General features: G+C 46.2%; 1 protein-coding gene across 7 annotated transcripts in view; it reads right to left on the reverse strand.

The window, feature by feature from the left end:
• Positions 1-17177, reverse strand: part of tiam2a (TIAM Rac1 associated GEF 2a) — a 153891-nt gene that overhangs the window by 44653 nt on the left and 92061 nt on the right. For all 7 annotated transcript variants that reach the window (XM_080784848.1, XM_080784849.1, XM_080784844.1 and 4 more), the window contains 7 exons: positions 16734-16877; positions 11865-11921; positions 5529-5702; positions 3904-4011; positions 3298-3376; positions 2720-2809; positions 1978-2199 (listed from right to left, as the gene is read on the reverse strand). In XM_080784848.1, the coding sequence (XP_080640974.1) occupies positions 1978-2199; positions 2720-2809; positions 3298-3376; positions 3904-4011; positions 5529-5702; positions 11865-11921; positions 16734-16877 (874 nt within the window). The remainder of the gene's footprint in view (positions 1-1977; positions 2200-2719; positions 2810-3297; positions 3377-3903; positions 4012-5528; positions 5703-11864; positions 11922-16733; positions 16878-17177) is intronic.

Raw genomic sequence — 17177 nt, forward strand, 5'->3', positions numbered from 1 at the left:
TTCCATTACTCTTACTTCTACTCCACTACATCGGCAAATATCGTACTCTTACTCCACTACAATTATTTGAAAACTTGCGTTACTTTGTAGATTTTTATTATTATTATTACAAGACCTACAGTAACCACTTCAGCCATGAAAATAGCCGATCTACAAAATGTTCAAAAGATTTTCATACGTTTGAAAACATTCTGCAAAATTAGTACTTTCTACTTTTTGTACTACTGTTTTTTGGGGGATTGCTACATTTACAGAGCAAACGTGTACATAAACGTTCAGATTTAAAATATAAAGTGCTCACCCAAGTGCCACGGAATGCTCGAATGTTAGAATCTTCCTGAGTCGGCTATTAGCACCCGTGCAGTCTGCGTTGTTTAATAAAAAAAGCATTTAGCAAATAAACAGGCTGCAGTTGAACCATAACTGTCATGTCATGTTTCAGGGTGTGTAACTGGGAAGGAAGTGTTGTGGTAGCTGGGCTCATCGGTGGGGGTTGTCAAACTACTGCTGACGACAGGAGATGACACCAAAAGACAATATTGTGAATATTCAAATGTCATCCAAGAGGCAAGTACATGAAATAACATGTCCCCGCTTAATTTCATCACGAGGGCGCTCAATGGGGTTCAAGCCGACAGCACTCCGACAGTAATATAATTATGATTTTCAGGGTTTAGACCAGATGTGCATGACTGACCAGGGATAATGCTGGATAACAGCCTGCTGATAGACCGACCCGACCGTCAACACACAAGGACGTGTCGTTGGATAGAACGCGCAAACACTCACACACACACACACATACACACACACACACACACACACACACACACACACACACACACACACACACGTTGGCATTACTATACTTATGAGTACATCAACATTTTAGGCCATCAACTTTAACAATAAAACCAGCATTTATCTTGTGAGGACCAGGAAAACTGACCCCAGAATGTCCATTTCTCAAATACCAACTATCCTCTTGGGGACATGTGGCTCTTCTCACCAGTATAGTAATACAAGCACACACACACAGGCACGCACACACACGCACACACACACACACACAGGCATGCGCGCACACGCACACACACACACACACACACACACTTAGCCCTTTTGGGGAAGGTGTGGTATCCTCGTTGCCACACACCATCTGCACTTTATTGATACAGAGCGTGGCTTCAATTTCACACTGAAGCTGCTGAATGTCTTCACACGGCGGGCAGACAACATCTGCTCGCCTGTCCTTAACATATTTGCTCGTTAGAGTGTTGTGTTTAACTTTGGTAACGGTTACTACCTCGTATTATTGTATCCAAAACCGCTACCTTTCGGGAAAGAATAGGCTGTGTTCCAATGGATCCAATGTTAGTTATCATTTACTCACAATATGTTTCATTGGTTCAATGTATTTATTATATTAAACCCAATGGTGTAAAGTAACTAAGTACATGTACTTAAGTACTGTACTTAAGAAGAATGTTGAGGTATTTGTACATTACATCAGTAATTCCAATTTCCAGTACTTTTACTTCTACTCCACTACATCTCAAGAGGCAAATATTGTACTTTTACTCCACTACATTTATTTGAAAACTTTAGTTACTAGTTACTTTGTAGACTTTGATTATTATTACAAAGCATTAATCACTTCAAACCAATATACATTTCAGCCATTTGAAAATGGCCGATCTACAAGATCACAATGTGTCGCGATGCAACACATTGTGAGCTTGTAGATCTGCCATTTTCAAAAGATCATTATGCACATGAAAAATGAGACATTCTGCATGAGTACTTTCACTTTTGGTACATTTTGATGCCAATACTTTTGTATCGGCATAGTTCTACATTGCAGTATTGATGCTTTTACTCAAGTAAAACATGCGGGTTACACTTTTTCCACCACCGCGTGTGGTGCGTGTGTGTGTGTGTGTGTGTGTGTGTGTGTGTGTGTGTGTGTGTGTGTACCTGAGGAGGACTTGGCTCGGTGGTGCGTGGGGGTCCGCGCGGCCAGGCCGGGGGGGTCAGGGGTCAGGTGGAGGGTGGTCAGAGGGGTCCGTATGGAGGGACCCTCTCGCCTCACGCTCAGCTGCACCGTCTGCTCGGCAAACAGCGTCTGGATCAGAGCCAGGTCCAGGCTGGACACGCTGCAACCGTTCAGCACCAAGATCTCATCCCCCGGACGCAGGCCTGGCGGCGGCAGCAACACACACACACACACACACACACACACACACACACACACACACACACACACACACACACACACACACACACACACACACACACACACACACACACACACACACACACACACACACACACACACACACACACACACACGAACATATAATGGTTAAGAGGAGATTGCAGGAGAGTGCAGACTTGTGTGGTGCTTTCATCTCTGCAGAGGTCGTAATGGTTTCGAATCCACCGTGGGTTACATCTGGCTTTGTCCAGTGCCGACACAAACACAATTGGCCCGTGTTCAGGGGAGGGAAGCCGGGGCGGGGAGGGTCATAATTGTCACTGCATTGTATTCCTACGGGCTGGGTGGCGGGGGTGTTGGGGCTGGAGGAGTGTGACGAACACTCTGGCAGGTGAGTCAGTAGGACACAACAACGTGTGTGGGGAGGAATGAATTGGCCTAACGACTAAATTGGGGAGAAAAAGGGGTAAAAAATTAAGTAAAATCTGGGCAGGACGGTACCTTCACTGAAAGCCAGTCCGTCAGATAGGACCTCATTGACGAAGATTCTGCTGTTCTTCTGTCCATCGATGTGTCCCGTTACTGCGAAACCTGAAGCATAGAGACAGACAGACAGGCATAAAACAAATAAAGAAATTCGTTACACTTTTGTAACACAACAAAGGATTTGATGAAGTATCATACTGTATACTGTAATTAGTTTGTCTAATATGGGCTATCTATTATGTTCATCAACGCTTGTCTTGTTTCATATAATAAAAGTAATGTGATTGACTGCAAGGTATTCCAGCCTAGTCTGTCCAAAACGGTCGTTTTTCTGTCTCTGTGTCCACAATAAAATTTGCATCTATAGTGTGCGTCTATACTCTTTTTCATAATTTATTGATGCGAGTTGAATGAGCATTTATTAATCCTTTTTAATACCTATTTTACCATCATCTTTATGGTCTGAATGAATAGCATTGATTCATGCAAAGAATAGTCAACAGATCAGTGGATTTTGTTAGCGCTCGTCCGGTTGTAGAATAGAATCCAGACGGTCTTTGTGTCTAATGTATTGTGAGGTCTAGTGGACTCACCAAAGTCTCCCGTGCCGCTGGGTCTGCTCATGTGCAGAGTGAATACATTCAACGGAACCACCTCCAGCTGATGGTACTCCTGGAACATTAAAAAAATAAAACCTTTAAAACTCGGAGAGCCCTGCGTGTCCCGTGGTACTCGCTCAGTACAGTCCTCGGTGTCAATTTAACTCAAACATGAATGTAAATGGAACAAAAAATTGACCCTTACAGGTCCTGCTGTAGTGGGTGGTTGATTCAATGATTGAATACTTCAATAAATGTAGTGGTATGGAGTAGAAGTAAAAGTACTGGAAATTGAAAGTACTCAAGTAAAGCAACAAATACCTCAAAATTGTACAAATAATACTTTCCACCACTGTTAGAAAACCAAGCTCGAACGGTATGTCAAGTCTATGTCAAGACTGTGGTGTACTCGTTTGTCTTGTATTAATAGTATTTTGTCTGTGTAATGTAATGTTCGTATTGTGGTATTTGTTGATTTTCTATGTTGGGTTTAAAAAAAACAATGGGTGGTTCTATATGCATTGCATTGCGATCGAACAGATGTGAAATTTCAGAGCCTCACTAGAAATAAAGAAAAGAAAAGCCAGCTCTGTCACTCACCACGGCGTGCAGAAGCTCGTCGGGGGACAGGTATTGGACCTCCCCCTCCTGGCCGCCCACACACCTGTGCACACGGAGGCAGTGGAGAGCCGGGTCCAGGTGCGTCACCTGCAGCAACCACAACAACGCTAATTGATTGCCCTGATTGAGGACAGCTTGCGTGTAACGAAACAACACGCAACAGCGTACGCTCCGTATGGCAGCTGGCAACTGTGGAATATGCTACTCAATTAAACATAAGCCTGTTTAACAAAAGACATTTGTTGTGATCTGGACGGGCGTTGCGTGTGTGTGTGTGTGTGTGTGTGTGTGTGTGTGTGTGTGTGTGTGTGTGTGTGTGTTTTTGCTTGTCACACTTGTGGGAGAGGGTGGGGTCAGGGTTGTGGGATCGTGTACAAGTTTCACAGGCACTTAACCAAATTAACCCTAGTGTCCTCCTTCTGCCATGAAAACTGCAATGTGAGGCATAGTTGGGCTACTTTCAACAAAGAGATTTGGTAGAGGGAAACAAGGACGGGACCCTTGGGGGACTCGGGTCAATTAAGTATATACTGTATATAAGGTTAGTGCCGTGGTTAATTAATTAATTATGATGAGAGACCCATACGATGATTTGACAGTAGAGCAATGGAGCGTTATGTTTTCGTTTGTGATTTAGAGTTTTTAGAGAACTTTCTCTTGCGAAAGCCGTTTCTGTTCTATGGGTCACGTTTAATCTCTGGTGAGTGTTTGTTGTATTTTAAATGGCATGATTTGTCTGTGCCTACACACTGTACTGTACATACGTGTAGCTATACTCCAATGTGCAAACTATATCCACGCCTTTGAATGCACAAATCGAAAATGTTGAAACTACACAGACGCCTGGGTAGCCACTAGCCAGGTCACAAACAAATCATGGATAAACGAAACAAGAGGACTTCATATTGACATTGGCTTCATCTCCATTTGGCATCGACGGCGGCGCTGCGTCGAGAAACAACAAATCCTTCTCAAATGCGAAAACTAAGTCCCAGAGTGGTTCTGTTGCAAACAAGAGGCCAACCGCTGTATCCGTGTGGTAACTGTCAAACTGCTGTCTCTATTTCGGACATGTCATTATAGTTCATTTACATTTTTTGTGAGCTTGCTGTAGATCGGTTATTTTCAGCAAAAATGGAGGACCATGATGTTCATACTTTTACTTAACCCATTTAGACCTGAGAAAAGATTCTACAAATGCTTTCTAAATACTGACAGTTTACTGAAAAACCTATGTTTCTGTGTTGGTGGTGCTCAAACATTATCATGTCAAGGACCCCCAAAAATATATGTAATTGGCTGCCGACCCCCATGTGAAAATATGTTGTTCCAGTGACCACCCAGAAGCAAAGATTTGAGTTAAAACGCTCGCTCTGAAAGAATATATATTCAAAGACTTGAGCTTGTAGATCTGCTATTTTCACGATACATGGTTGACGATACCATACATGGACGATATTGGTTCATTATGGCGATACGACACGATTCAATGATTTGAAATCGATAGTTACTATTTAGCAAATCCTCATCCTAGCACTTTCCCTTGTCTATATTTGTGTATGTTTTATTGTATTGTATTTTATACTGTGTTAAAGCCAACGTACCTTGCAGGCCGAGGCCAGGACGTGGGCGGCCGTGTGCTCTCTCTTCACAGGGAGCTGCACCGTCAGGTTGTCTGGCAGGTACACGCTGCAGCTCAGCACCTCGCTGCCACTGCTCTCCCACACGCCGCCCTCGGGGGGCGACATGGAGTAGATGCTGCTCAGCACGTCCAGCCTCTGCTCAGGGGAAGGGAAGGGAGGGAGGGATAGGATGAAGTAAGAAGAGTAAAGAGGAGGGAGGGAGGGAGAGAGAGAGAGAGAGAGAGAGAGAGAGAGAGAGAGAGAGAGAGAGCGAGAGAGAGATAGAGAGAGAGAGACAGAACAAAGACAGAAATAGGAGAAGGAATACGTAAGTGGCAAACAAATCAATGGACTTCCATTAGTCTAAATGTGGAGCCTGGCAGTGGTTGTGCTGAGTAAAGTTGTCATACAATTAAGCCTCTCAGAAAGTAATTTGACAACGCACACACATGGTTGTCCACATAATACCGCCGTAATGATCGAGTACACATTGCAGACGAACTGCAGAGGCTGAGCTATTGGCGCATCTGCAGGGGTGGGGGGGGGGGGGGGGTGTCGGTGTCTGCGGAACGCCGCGTCTTCGTAAAAGACCAATTTGGTTTCCTCAAAAGCCACTCACGTCACTTTGCGTCCAGTGATGGAGTAGGAGAAAAAAACAAAAGCAAAATCAGAGCGCGGCCTTTGAAGCCATTTGAGGGCAATTATCTCTCAGTGGGACTAAACAGTGGGGTTTGGAGTTGGGTATTAATGCTGGGGTTAGCTCGCCACTGGGGCGCACAGGCGGCCATTCCGGGGTTTTTGGTTGCGACTCCATGTCTCTGGAGGGGGGAAAGGGACCACTGTTGCATTGTGGGGCAGCCGACGCCGACGCCAAAGTGTGTGGCTTCGGACCACAACTATCGAGGCTCGACATCTTGAGGAAATACTCAATCATGCCAAATGCACCAAAACCTCAAGGGTTGGTTGACTCAAACCAATGATTCAGCACTTCTGACCGAAAACTGTTTAGAGGGGGGTTCTTCTCAGCTAGACGGAGCAAGATAATTGAGACATTAAAAGCTACCGTAGCAACTTCTGTTAGGGGGTCTGGGAGCACAGTGAGCCGTTAACGCCATTGTGGGACCACCACCGCAAGAGTAAGCCAAGCGGTGTGGGCGTGTGTGTGTGTGTGTGTGTGTGTGTGTGTGTCTTTGTGTATTGCCACTGATGCGTCACCTCGCCTCGAACAGGAAAGCCTTTAGAGATGTTTTCCCCTGAGACCAAATGTCTGAGGAGTAAACTGAGGTGCTTTTGATTCAGGCTGTAAGCGTCACCATCACACACCCCTACCCCCAATACCCCCCAAACAAACTGACGCAGCGCATGCGCGCGCTGGCCGGGACAACAAAGCAGCATTCTGACCAGCATGGCTACATGGGGCGGACAGGCAAACATTCACCTCATGTTCCAGCAACACGTCCCAGTGACTTCACTACCTTACAGTTACACCAGGCCATGCCAAGATAAATGCCACCAATGTTCCTGTTGGCTTGGTCAATGGCTTCAAATGTTCCTGTAGGCTTGGTCAATGGCTTCAAATGTTCCTGTAGGCTTGGTCAATGGCTTCAAATGTTCCTGTAGGCTTGGTCAATGGCTACCAATGTTGCAATCAAGTGCGTATGTTTCCTAAATCTGCATGCAGATAAGAAATACGTAAATGCGGATCTACAAATAAGCAAAATACATTGTAATTTACCCAAATCAGCCTGGGGTGATTTGGTCATTTCAAAAGGTTCTTGAAATAAGACATTCTGTTTAAAAGTGTAGTTTGTTGTATCATAACACTTTGGGACATTGACGCAATATACCATACTCCAAAAACAATATCTTCATGAAACGATTATCTTTTAATTATGTTTTCAGCTTGTGGGATCATTTGTGTTTTTGATAATGTGCATAACCGCCACCACCTCACATTTAGGCGACGTGGCGTGACTGGAAAATTGAAAAGATTCTGCGTCCGACACGACAGTGACCCTGTGGGCGCTGTGTGAGTAACTGTACACTCATTCAGAGTCAGAGTGAGGTCGGAACACCAACCCGTTGCCTGGTCAACTTTCCACCGAGCTCTGCCAATGCTCGGGTCCAGGCACGCGCTGCTCATCACCACTCTCTGTGTGTGTGTTTGTGTGTGTGTGTGTGTGTGTGTGTCAAGAGTGAGAGAGAAAAAAGTATATACACAGTAGTACATCACCCTCAGGTGGAAACCCTGTGTGTCAACAGCGGTCACTTTTCCAGGATTCAAATTCAAAAATAGCGAAAGATCTACAAGCTCAAAACACTTCCGAGCTCATGTTGATGCTTATGTGTAGACACTGTCGTGTGGTGATCAAGGAGGGCGTTAATTTACGGTAAAAGAAAACACACAAAAAAGTTAAAATATGGACATAAGACGTTGCACCCGCCAGCAACGACATGAGGTGGAGATCGGCCCCAAAAATACATTCAAGCCAGTCATTCAGTGTTTCCTCTCTCGGAGTCTCCACCCTGGAGACTCCGAGGACGGAATGTGGACAAAACGGATGTTGACTGACCGGTGGTGGAAAAAGTACTCAATTGATTTAGTAAAAGTATCAATACCGCAATGTAGAAATACTACAAGTCCAATACAAAAGTATTGGCATCAAAAATGTTCCATTTAGCCGATCTACGAGCTCACAACGTGTCGCAAAATGTATATGTCTGAAAGTGATTACTTTGTGTTTTGTAATAATAATCAAAATCTACAAAGTAACTAGTAACTAAAGTTTTGGAGTAAGAGTACAACATTTGGATCCGAGATGTAGTGTCAAATTTACTTAAGTAAATGTACTTACTTACTTTCCACCACTGCACGACCGACCGCGGCCAGCCCAAGACACGGACCGTTGTACCAAAAATACACGCGCGCCGCGTGTTCCGTTCCACTTAGCAACTGGCTAACACAAACACCGCGGTACCAACCTGCCGGGTACACGGACAAGAAACCCAGATGATGACACACACGGCAGTCTCCACTACACTACTCTCCCTACATCACGTCTATTATGGGGCTATTACACATGATTTCCTTTAAAAAGCTCCACCCGATGTCCTCTTTTAGATACACAGGACACGTGTGTTTGTGTGTGTGTGTGTGTGTGTGTGTGTGTGTGTGTGTGTGTGTGTGTGGTGGCGGACGGTAGCGGACCACACAAACGCAATGACACGGGTTTGATTCCATCTGTAAGACCTGTGTTGCATGTCTTTCCCTGTCTCTGTCATCGGTTTCCTGTTTTTTACTGTGCCGTTACATCTAAGTGCACGCAAAGAGACTGCATAAAAACATTATCTAAAGAAGAAAATGTGTTATGTAAAGGCAGACGTGTGCGGTGCGGTGTGCCCACAAACACACACATTTTTAACCCATTAAGATCTGAGGCCTGAGTGTCTGTACACTGCCTCAAGCCTCAGTTACACTTAGATGTGTGGTGGGTGTCACGCTCAGTAAATAGCAGATCTACAAGATCACAATGCGTCGCGAACGTGACGCGTTGTGAGCTTGTATATCTGCCATTTACGACATGAAACGCCAGCGTGCAAAACAGGCATAAATCAGGCTTCAGGTGGAGCAGTTATGTACCCCTCCCAAGGTGGGTCAGTTCTGCGTGGGTGGTTGTGGGGTATGTGTAGTGGAGGAACGCTAAGCCTTTCTGAATGAATGTTGACATGGGGGACGACGACATAATCCTCTTTACATACAGTGGTCCTGAGCGGTGCTTGTGGGAATACTCCACAGTGTCAACACAGTAGCAGTAGGTTGAGACAAAGACCGTCTATACAGGAACACTCAACACACACGCAGGCACGCACGCGGACGGACCCAAACCACACCAATGGGTCGCCATGCAACTCCTTGCAACCAAACAGTTGCGAGTAGACTAATGTAGTTGCAAGCAACCATTGCATTGAACCAATTGAATCACTTGCGTCGTGTGCCACCAATGCGCCGACGTGCAACAGGACATAATCACACCGCTGCGACGAACGCTGAAACCATTTTGTTGCGTCTCCACCCAGTGGTGTGGTAAATAACAGACCCGGAAATTATACTCCATAATGAAACCTAGCAGCTATTATCATAGCAGCGAACAATAAGAGAAGGTATGACCTTAAATTCCACGTTTTGACCTCAATGAATATATGAATCCATGATCGCACACAGTTTGATTCCTTGGAGGTATAAGTCTGAGTCTGAGTGCTCTCCGCTCTCACTGAACTGACAGTGGAACTGGCAGTAATCTGATCTCAGGTCAGTGTAATCATCGCTGCATCACCACACACACACACACAGAGTAACTCAGACGTGCACAAACGTGTGCAGGCGTTCACACACACACACACACACACACACACACACACGCACACGCACACACACGTTACTTGACTTCTCTTCCGAGGATTAGAAGAACATTACTACTTCATAATTACAGGGATTCAAGAGAGCCACAGCAGGACAGGAGGGGATGAAGTCAGCCCATGTGTCGGTGAAAATCAATACAGCTTTGGTTACCTCTCCTCTCTACCTCTCCGTTTCTCTATTAGAGTATAAAATCCCCCACTAAATCAAAATGGATTCCCGAGACGAGTTACTTTCCACGTTCGCGTCAAAATTCGAGGAAAGATCGAAAGCTCTCGTCTAAGAAGGACCGTGTGACACATTCCAGACAATAACACGACAGAGCTTAAGAAAGACTGCCTTTGTGCCTGGAGTCACTTCCTTGTCTGTATCTGTGGCTGTAGGCAATTAATGGCGCTACGGCAAGCTTTGACACAAGCCACATTCACCATTACCCCAACACGCGCGCGCACGCGCGCACACGCACACACACACACACACACACACACACACACACACACACACACACACACACACACACACATGCACACACACACACGCACACACACACACACACACACACACACACACACACACACACACACACACACACACACACACACACACACACACACACACACACACACACACACACAGTCTGTAGCATGAATCATGGTATCCGGTTGGGGGAAGAAGAGCGTCTTAAAAAACCCCAATGCTTCTTCTCTGCTTAGTCTAAAAATGTCCATTTATCCTCGTCTTTTGCGTGTCGAGGCATTAATCGCTTCAGAAGATCGGGGCGGCACTTTGAAGACGAGGTCTTCTGTGCATGAAGAGACGCCCAGAGGCACACAGTGATGGAAGAGTCTCTACCGGGAGGACAACGATGGCTCTGTGTGTGTGTGTGTGAGACAAAGCCTGGATGCTATTTATACTCCATGGTACAATGGTGGTGCTTAAGTCTCGGAAAAGATATTCAAGCTACCGTAACGATGCGTCACGTCACGTCACTGTTGCACCTTGGAGCGGAAATTAGGCTCAACCACTCAAAACCCCAGCATCCTTATTGGCGGGGAAGGCTTTCGCAGGACAATCGCAGTGCGGCGCATTGTCCATTTTCAGCAAAAGCCTACGCCACAATTAAAACGAAAAAGACAGTAGTATAGACTGGAGACCTCCGGTCGCTCAACCATATGGTTGAAGTGGTTAAGCTAGGAGGAACATCCCTGTGCACTGCCGTTACATTCTCAGACAGACAGAAAAGTCCCATTCAACGTGTCTAACCTTGAAATACTTTTAACACGCTCGTGCACAGGCGCGTGACGCCGCAGCAAACAAGACTTTTTCCACCCTGTGCCGCTCCTCCTGTGTGACACGCCATTATCTCGTCTGTGTTGTGAAAACCAGAGAGGCCCGTCGCCCCCCGGCCTCCATAGCGTCCAGATGCAGGGCGGAGCGAGAAGAACCAGTGAAATCGAGGAGCTCTCATTCGACATGCGTTGCCGTCTGCCTTTAGTATCTGTCTAGCTAGCAGACACCTGCAGATAAACATGAAAGCATGCTCCGCTTTGATCCACAACTCATATTTCATACAGACAGTCAGAGACACACAGCCACGCACGCACGCACGCGCACACACCCCCGCACCAACATCACAATCCTCTTCACAGACACACAGAGTGTGACAGAAATATACCCGCGCACGGTCTGTCTTCAAACGCATGACAGACGGCGGAGGGTCAAAGGAGAAGGAGAACTGACTTCTGCGCCAATGGTTTCTCATTCACCTCTGCACTGTATACTGTATATATAGTATATGCAAAGAAACTGACTATATTATTGCCCCCTTTTTGTTGCTTTTCCCGCCATGTTCCTGATTTCTTGAGGACAAATACATGAGTGTGAAGACGGTCATCTCTTACCTCAGTGCTGCTGGGAGGCAGGAAGTAGTGTTGACCACCAGCGTCACCGTCAAAGAGCTGAAACACAGGAAGAGACAAACAGACAATTAAGAGAGACAATTAGACAGACAGACAGACAGCAAGGCACCACACACACACTGATTCATCAGTGATGAAGCACAGCGTGACCTGTAACAACACAATATCATTACCCCCCCCCCCACACACACACACACACACACACACACACACACACACGCACACACGCACACACACAAACAGCTAATTAAAAACCAATGCGGCGATCAGTCAGTGCTTTGATGAATATTTCCACACAAGGCTCTGTAGCCTTTGAGGCTCCGGGGGCCGTAATAAGCAGCGTGTGTGTGTGTGTGTGTGTGTGTGTGTGTGTGTGTCCGTGCATGCGTGCGTGCGTGTGTGTGTGTGTGTGTGTGTGTGTGTGTGTGTGTGTGTGTGTGTGTGTGTGTGTGTGTGTGTGTACACTGAGGCAGTGTTCCAGTGTGAGGCAGAGAGACGCAGTTCAAGTCATGAATGAGTTCACCACTTCTCCATCTCCCTCCTCTGACTTCCCTCTCCCTCTCTCGTCTTGCTTCTTCGATCGAGTCCATACATCATCTTCCTTCAACTTTAGCTGTCAGCGCCTTCAACACATCATCCATCTATCTATGCATCTACGGACCTTTCTCTTTCAGCTCCCCCCTCCCCCCCCCCCCCTCTCTCTCTCTCTCTCTCCCCCTCGGATTAATTTTAAATTAACACAGAGATGAATCATATCATATCTCTCTCACACACAGAGATGTTAATCTCATTTAATATGATCTCAATATTAGATTGTTCTTATTATTCTTCAATAAAATATATCTATTGGATTGGGGAGTTCAGCGTGTTCCTCAACCTGCAGCGTGTTCCTCAATTTCCTGCAATAGATGCCTTCAGTTCAGATGAATTGACTGACATGTTATTACAGTAGGCATGTAACGAGTCCCTCAACTCATGAGACTTGTTTAAGATGATAGTAGGCTCACACACAAAAAAAAGATTCAGTCAAATGACCGAAAAATCTATTCTCTTAAAAATATCCTGAATTTCTTATTTTTTTGCATCGCGATACTTTGTTTAAATCAATTTAAATTGTCACCAGTTTGAATCGATTACAATCGATTCACAATAAATTGTTACATATGCCAACATGTTATAGATCAAATGAACAAACTGCTCATTGGAGAGAGATTAACGACCATTAACACAAACCATCTGACATCATTACGGGAACAAACAGAAAACAACAGATGCTCACTTTTAACCAAAGCAGACAAGCTCTGTCTGTTGTTTACCCTGTCGGACACAACCTCTGGATCCCATTAAGACAATGGGAACACCCATTTGACCCTTGACCTCCACACTAATACCCCCCCAGCCCACCCCACCCCCCTCCCCTCCTGTGCCCAAGGTATATTTGCGAAGTGGCTGTAAACAGCAGCACTTCAGCGTATAAACCTTTAGACCGTATAAGGCTCTTTATAAAACAAACTCACACAACTCTCCCCGCCAGGCCCTGTTTTCTGGCTGACTTCCCAAACCCTGACCTGTGCAAAGCCCCTCAAGGTGCAGGTTGAGTTGCTGAAAAGAACGGGAGGATGGGAGATTGAGGGGGGGGGGGGGGACTTTGGGGCTTGTTTAGGGTCAGGATATGGGGGGGGGGAATGGGAATGTGCAGGGCTTTTAATCATCGCAGGATTGAGACTGAAGGCCTGATGTTTATGCTTCAAGGAGCACAAATGGTGCAGAGAGAGAGAGAGAGAGAGAGAGAGAGAGAGAGAGAGAGAGAGAGAGAGAGAGAGAGACTGCTGGGAGGAGAGAGATCGTGTGAGAGTGACAGATGATATGACAGAGACAGAGACAGCAGAGAAAGAACCCAGAATGTCAACTAGACCGAGATGCAGAGATAAGAGAGGGAGGATAAAGCCAGACAAGTAACACAATATCGAGAGAGAGAGAGAGAGAGAGAGCGAGAGAGAGAGAGAGAGAGAGAGAGAGAGAGAGAGAGACACACCTGAACAGCAGGACAGCTTCATAGTCCAAATCTATCCCCCCAAAAACACGTGTCACGTTAGTGACGATGTCATACAAAAGGACTGAAGGACGCAGACGCAGGCAGAGCACGCTGTGACGCTTCCCTCCCAGGGAAAACAACAATACAATGATTACAAAGGGAAGATTGAAATTCCCCTACAAGCAATTAGCAGGTGCTTTTAACAGCCCCTGCAGACAAAAGGAGAGAAACTAGCAGGGAAAACAGATACTTTTAACCACTTAAAAATGGGTGAGCGGAGTCCCTCAGGGCTCCATATGCTGTACTAGTATCTTTACTGTTTTCCGTTATTGTGGGGAAAGCTTTCATCGAAAATAGCAGCTTTGCGTCACTGTTGTGAGCACTTCATGCGTGACAAATCTTTGAAAATGTCCCTAAAACTAAATATTTTTAGGGTTGGTGGCCAAATACATAATTAGTTTGGAATGAAAAAGTTTGAGCACCGCCGAGACACATTGTTCAGAAAAGGCTCAGAAAGTCTTTGATCCACAGAAAGTTTTTTGTTATCGGATAGCATTTTGTTAGGAGAGGCAAACGTTGATAAAAAAATAATCACAATTCTTCTACATTCTCTAATTGTGTAAACTTCTTGTAAATTAAGCAATGCAGATGTTTAACTTAACTCTCGAGAGCGTACAATGAAACCAAATTGACCTGTACGAGTCCATTTGGTGTCATTTTACGCTCTCAAGAGTTAAAGATCCAATAAGGGTCCATTTTGGGTAGCAACTCATTTAGCTGGGGACCACCTGGAACCTCCTCAAGGACCACTGGTGGTCCCCGGACCACTGGTTGAGAACCACTGGGTTAAGTGGTTATTTAAGGGTAAAGTGGGGGGGTAACGAGGGAGGCTGTTTGATATTTAGCGTTCTCACAGCGACCATCTGCTGCATGGTGGCTGTGTGTGTGTGTGTGTGTGTGTGTGGGGGGGGGGGGGGGGGGTGAGGGGGGGGCTGAGCAGAGAACGCTGCTACAGATCTGCCACATATGGCTTTTAATAATTCATGACTGCACTGCGGTGTGGCGTGGCGTGGCATGGCGAGGCGGGTGCGCCACCTCAGCCTCCCGCAAAGCCAAGTGGAACTGGGCCTCATTAGGCAGGGCCGGCTGGAGATCCAAAATATTACCACACAAACACACACACACACACACACACACACACACACACACACACACACACACAGAGGGAGGTGTATACACAATTACACAGTACGCTCATAGAAGCGTGTGCGCACACAAGCACAGTCGCTCGCACAAACACACCCACACACACACGTATACATGCTGGAGCAGGTGGTGTGTTTGAAGGACAACACCCTGTATTGTTTCCAGCAGATGGCGTCGCATTCTGAAGACAACACCGTGTCAACACCACCGGGCCACATACCGGACCTTAAGCCCACAGAATCTCAATCTTTTTCAAGTCAAGGACCACACCCCAGATATTGTTGCTGTCGGGCAGAAACCTCTCATCTCCATTTTGTTCTTTTTTAACTAGATATGCTCCTTCCTCTTCGATGTCTCCCTTTTGACTGAAACCTGTCCATTTAAACCCTAGACGGGGCTGCCCTAAAGTTATTAGTGCAGCCGCAGCCAGCGAAAACTAGAGTTCTCAACTCTCAGGCCCGAAAATGAAGATCTTACCCCCCATGCCAAAGCACCAGCGCTCGCCCAGCAGTCTGCTGTCACCTAGGCTGATAAAAGGCGAGGTTGCTTCTCGCCTTCAGGCCGGGCGTCTTACTGGTAATAATAATAATATATATATATTTATGAGAACCACTGAGATAGACCACCTAGGGAAGTGGATTGTGAGAGGAGCCTTATGTATACCTGCAGGCTAGAGGAGGGGGGGTGGTGGTGGTGGGAGGTGGATTCCTGCATCAATAAATAACCGGCCCGTGTGAGTCTAATTACTAACCTGACAGGATTGAGACCCCCCCTCTCTCTCTCTCTGCACCTGGGTTTGGAACGTTTCCCCTGTGTTTACATTGATGTGAAGTTAGCTCATGTTTCCAATTAATGAAATATATTTCTGTGGGGAAGAAGTGTGCGTGCGTGCGTGCGTGCGTGCGCCAACATGTGTGGTATGCATGTGCGTTCCATTGGTTTTTATAGGAATGTAAACATAGGAGCAACTAGCAAGTATTTATAGTGTGTGCGTGCGTGCGTGCGTGCGTGCGTGCGTGCGTGCGTGCGTGCGTGCGTGCGTGCGTGCGTGTGTGTGTGTGTGTGTGTGTGCGCGTGCGTGTGTATGTGTGTGTGTATTTCACTACACCTGTCTGGGTGTGTGCGTGCGCATGTGTGCATTTATGATGCCTAGGACGTCCACATGTGTCTCATCAAATAAAACCGCAGGGTGCCTGGGACGTGTGGGGACGTCTTAAAGGTACTTTTTATCGATATAATGGGAGCGCTAAAATATGGAAATGCCAGTTGCTAGGCAGGACCTTGCTCAGCCCCTCCCGATCTGTTTCGCCCATTACTTCCTTATTTACGGCCCGACAATTAAACCCCACTATTTTAATCTGAATCTACGCTGCCTCCGCGCAGATTGATCAGAACGATGTTCTGGACTAATTTCTCACTTCATCATGCATCTTCGTTACAATATTAACGCAATGTTAAGGGGGAAAGGGAAGGCGGGCATTTTCAGAATAAAATCTCCCTCGTCTGCTTGGCACTCTAGCACAGAAGTACAGTTATACAATAATGCTAAAAGGATAACACAAAAGGGACTTGTTTCCATTGTGGTCATGCGTTTAAGCACGGCAGTATACCTGTGATGCAGAGGGCCTCTTGTCGCGGTGCCTGCGGGTCAGGTTGTCCAGCCCTTTGAGTGAAGAGAACAGGCCTCTCTTGCGCTGTCTCTGAGTGAGAGAGACGGAGCGTCTCCGTAGCGTCGCCTCGTCTCTGGAGCAGATCTGGAACACATGGACACGCCATCAGGACCGGCACGAATCATCTCTCTACTACTGGCTCCTGATACACGCGGTCCCGATACACGGTAGATCTGATTTAGCCTGGAAACATTCCAGTTACGATCAAGCAACGCCGGTCTGTTGGCAAAGCTTTCTCCTATCGAGCCCCTTGTCTTTGGAATCATCTCCTCATATAGACATTTGACAGTGTATCTAGCGCAGTCAACATAATATTCAAGAATGACCTAAAAACACACCTTTGACATCACCTTGCCTACATCGTTATGATGTGTGATTTGTTGT

Source organism: Protomyctophum bolini (genome assembly GCF_963924005.1).
Source record: "Protomyctophum bolini genome assembly, chromosome: 15".
In the NCBI taxonomy this organism is placed as follows: domain Eukaryota; kingdom Metazoa; phylum Chordata; class Actinopteri; order Myctophiformes; family Myctophidae; genus Protomyctophum; species Protomyctophum bolini.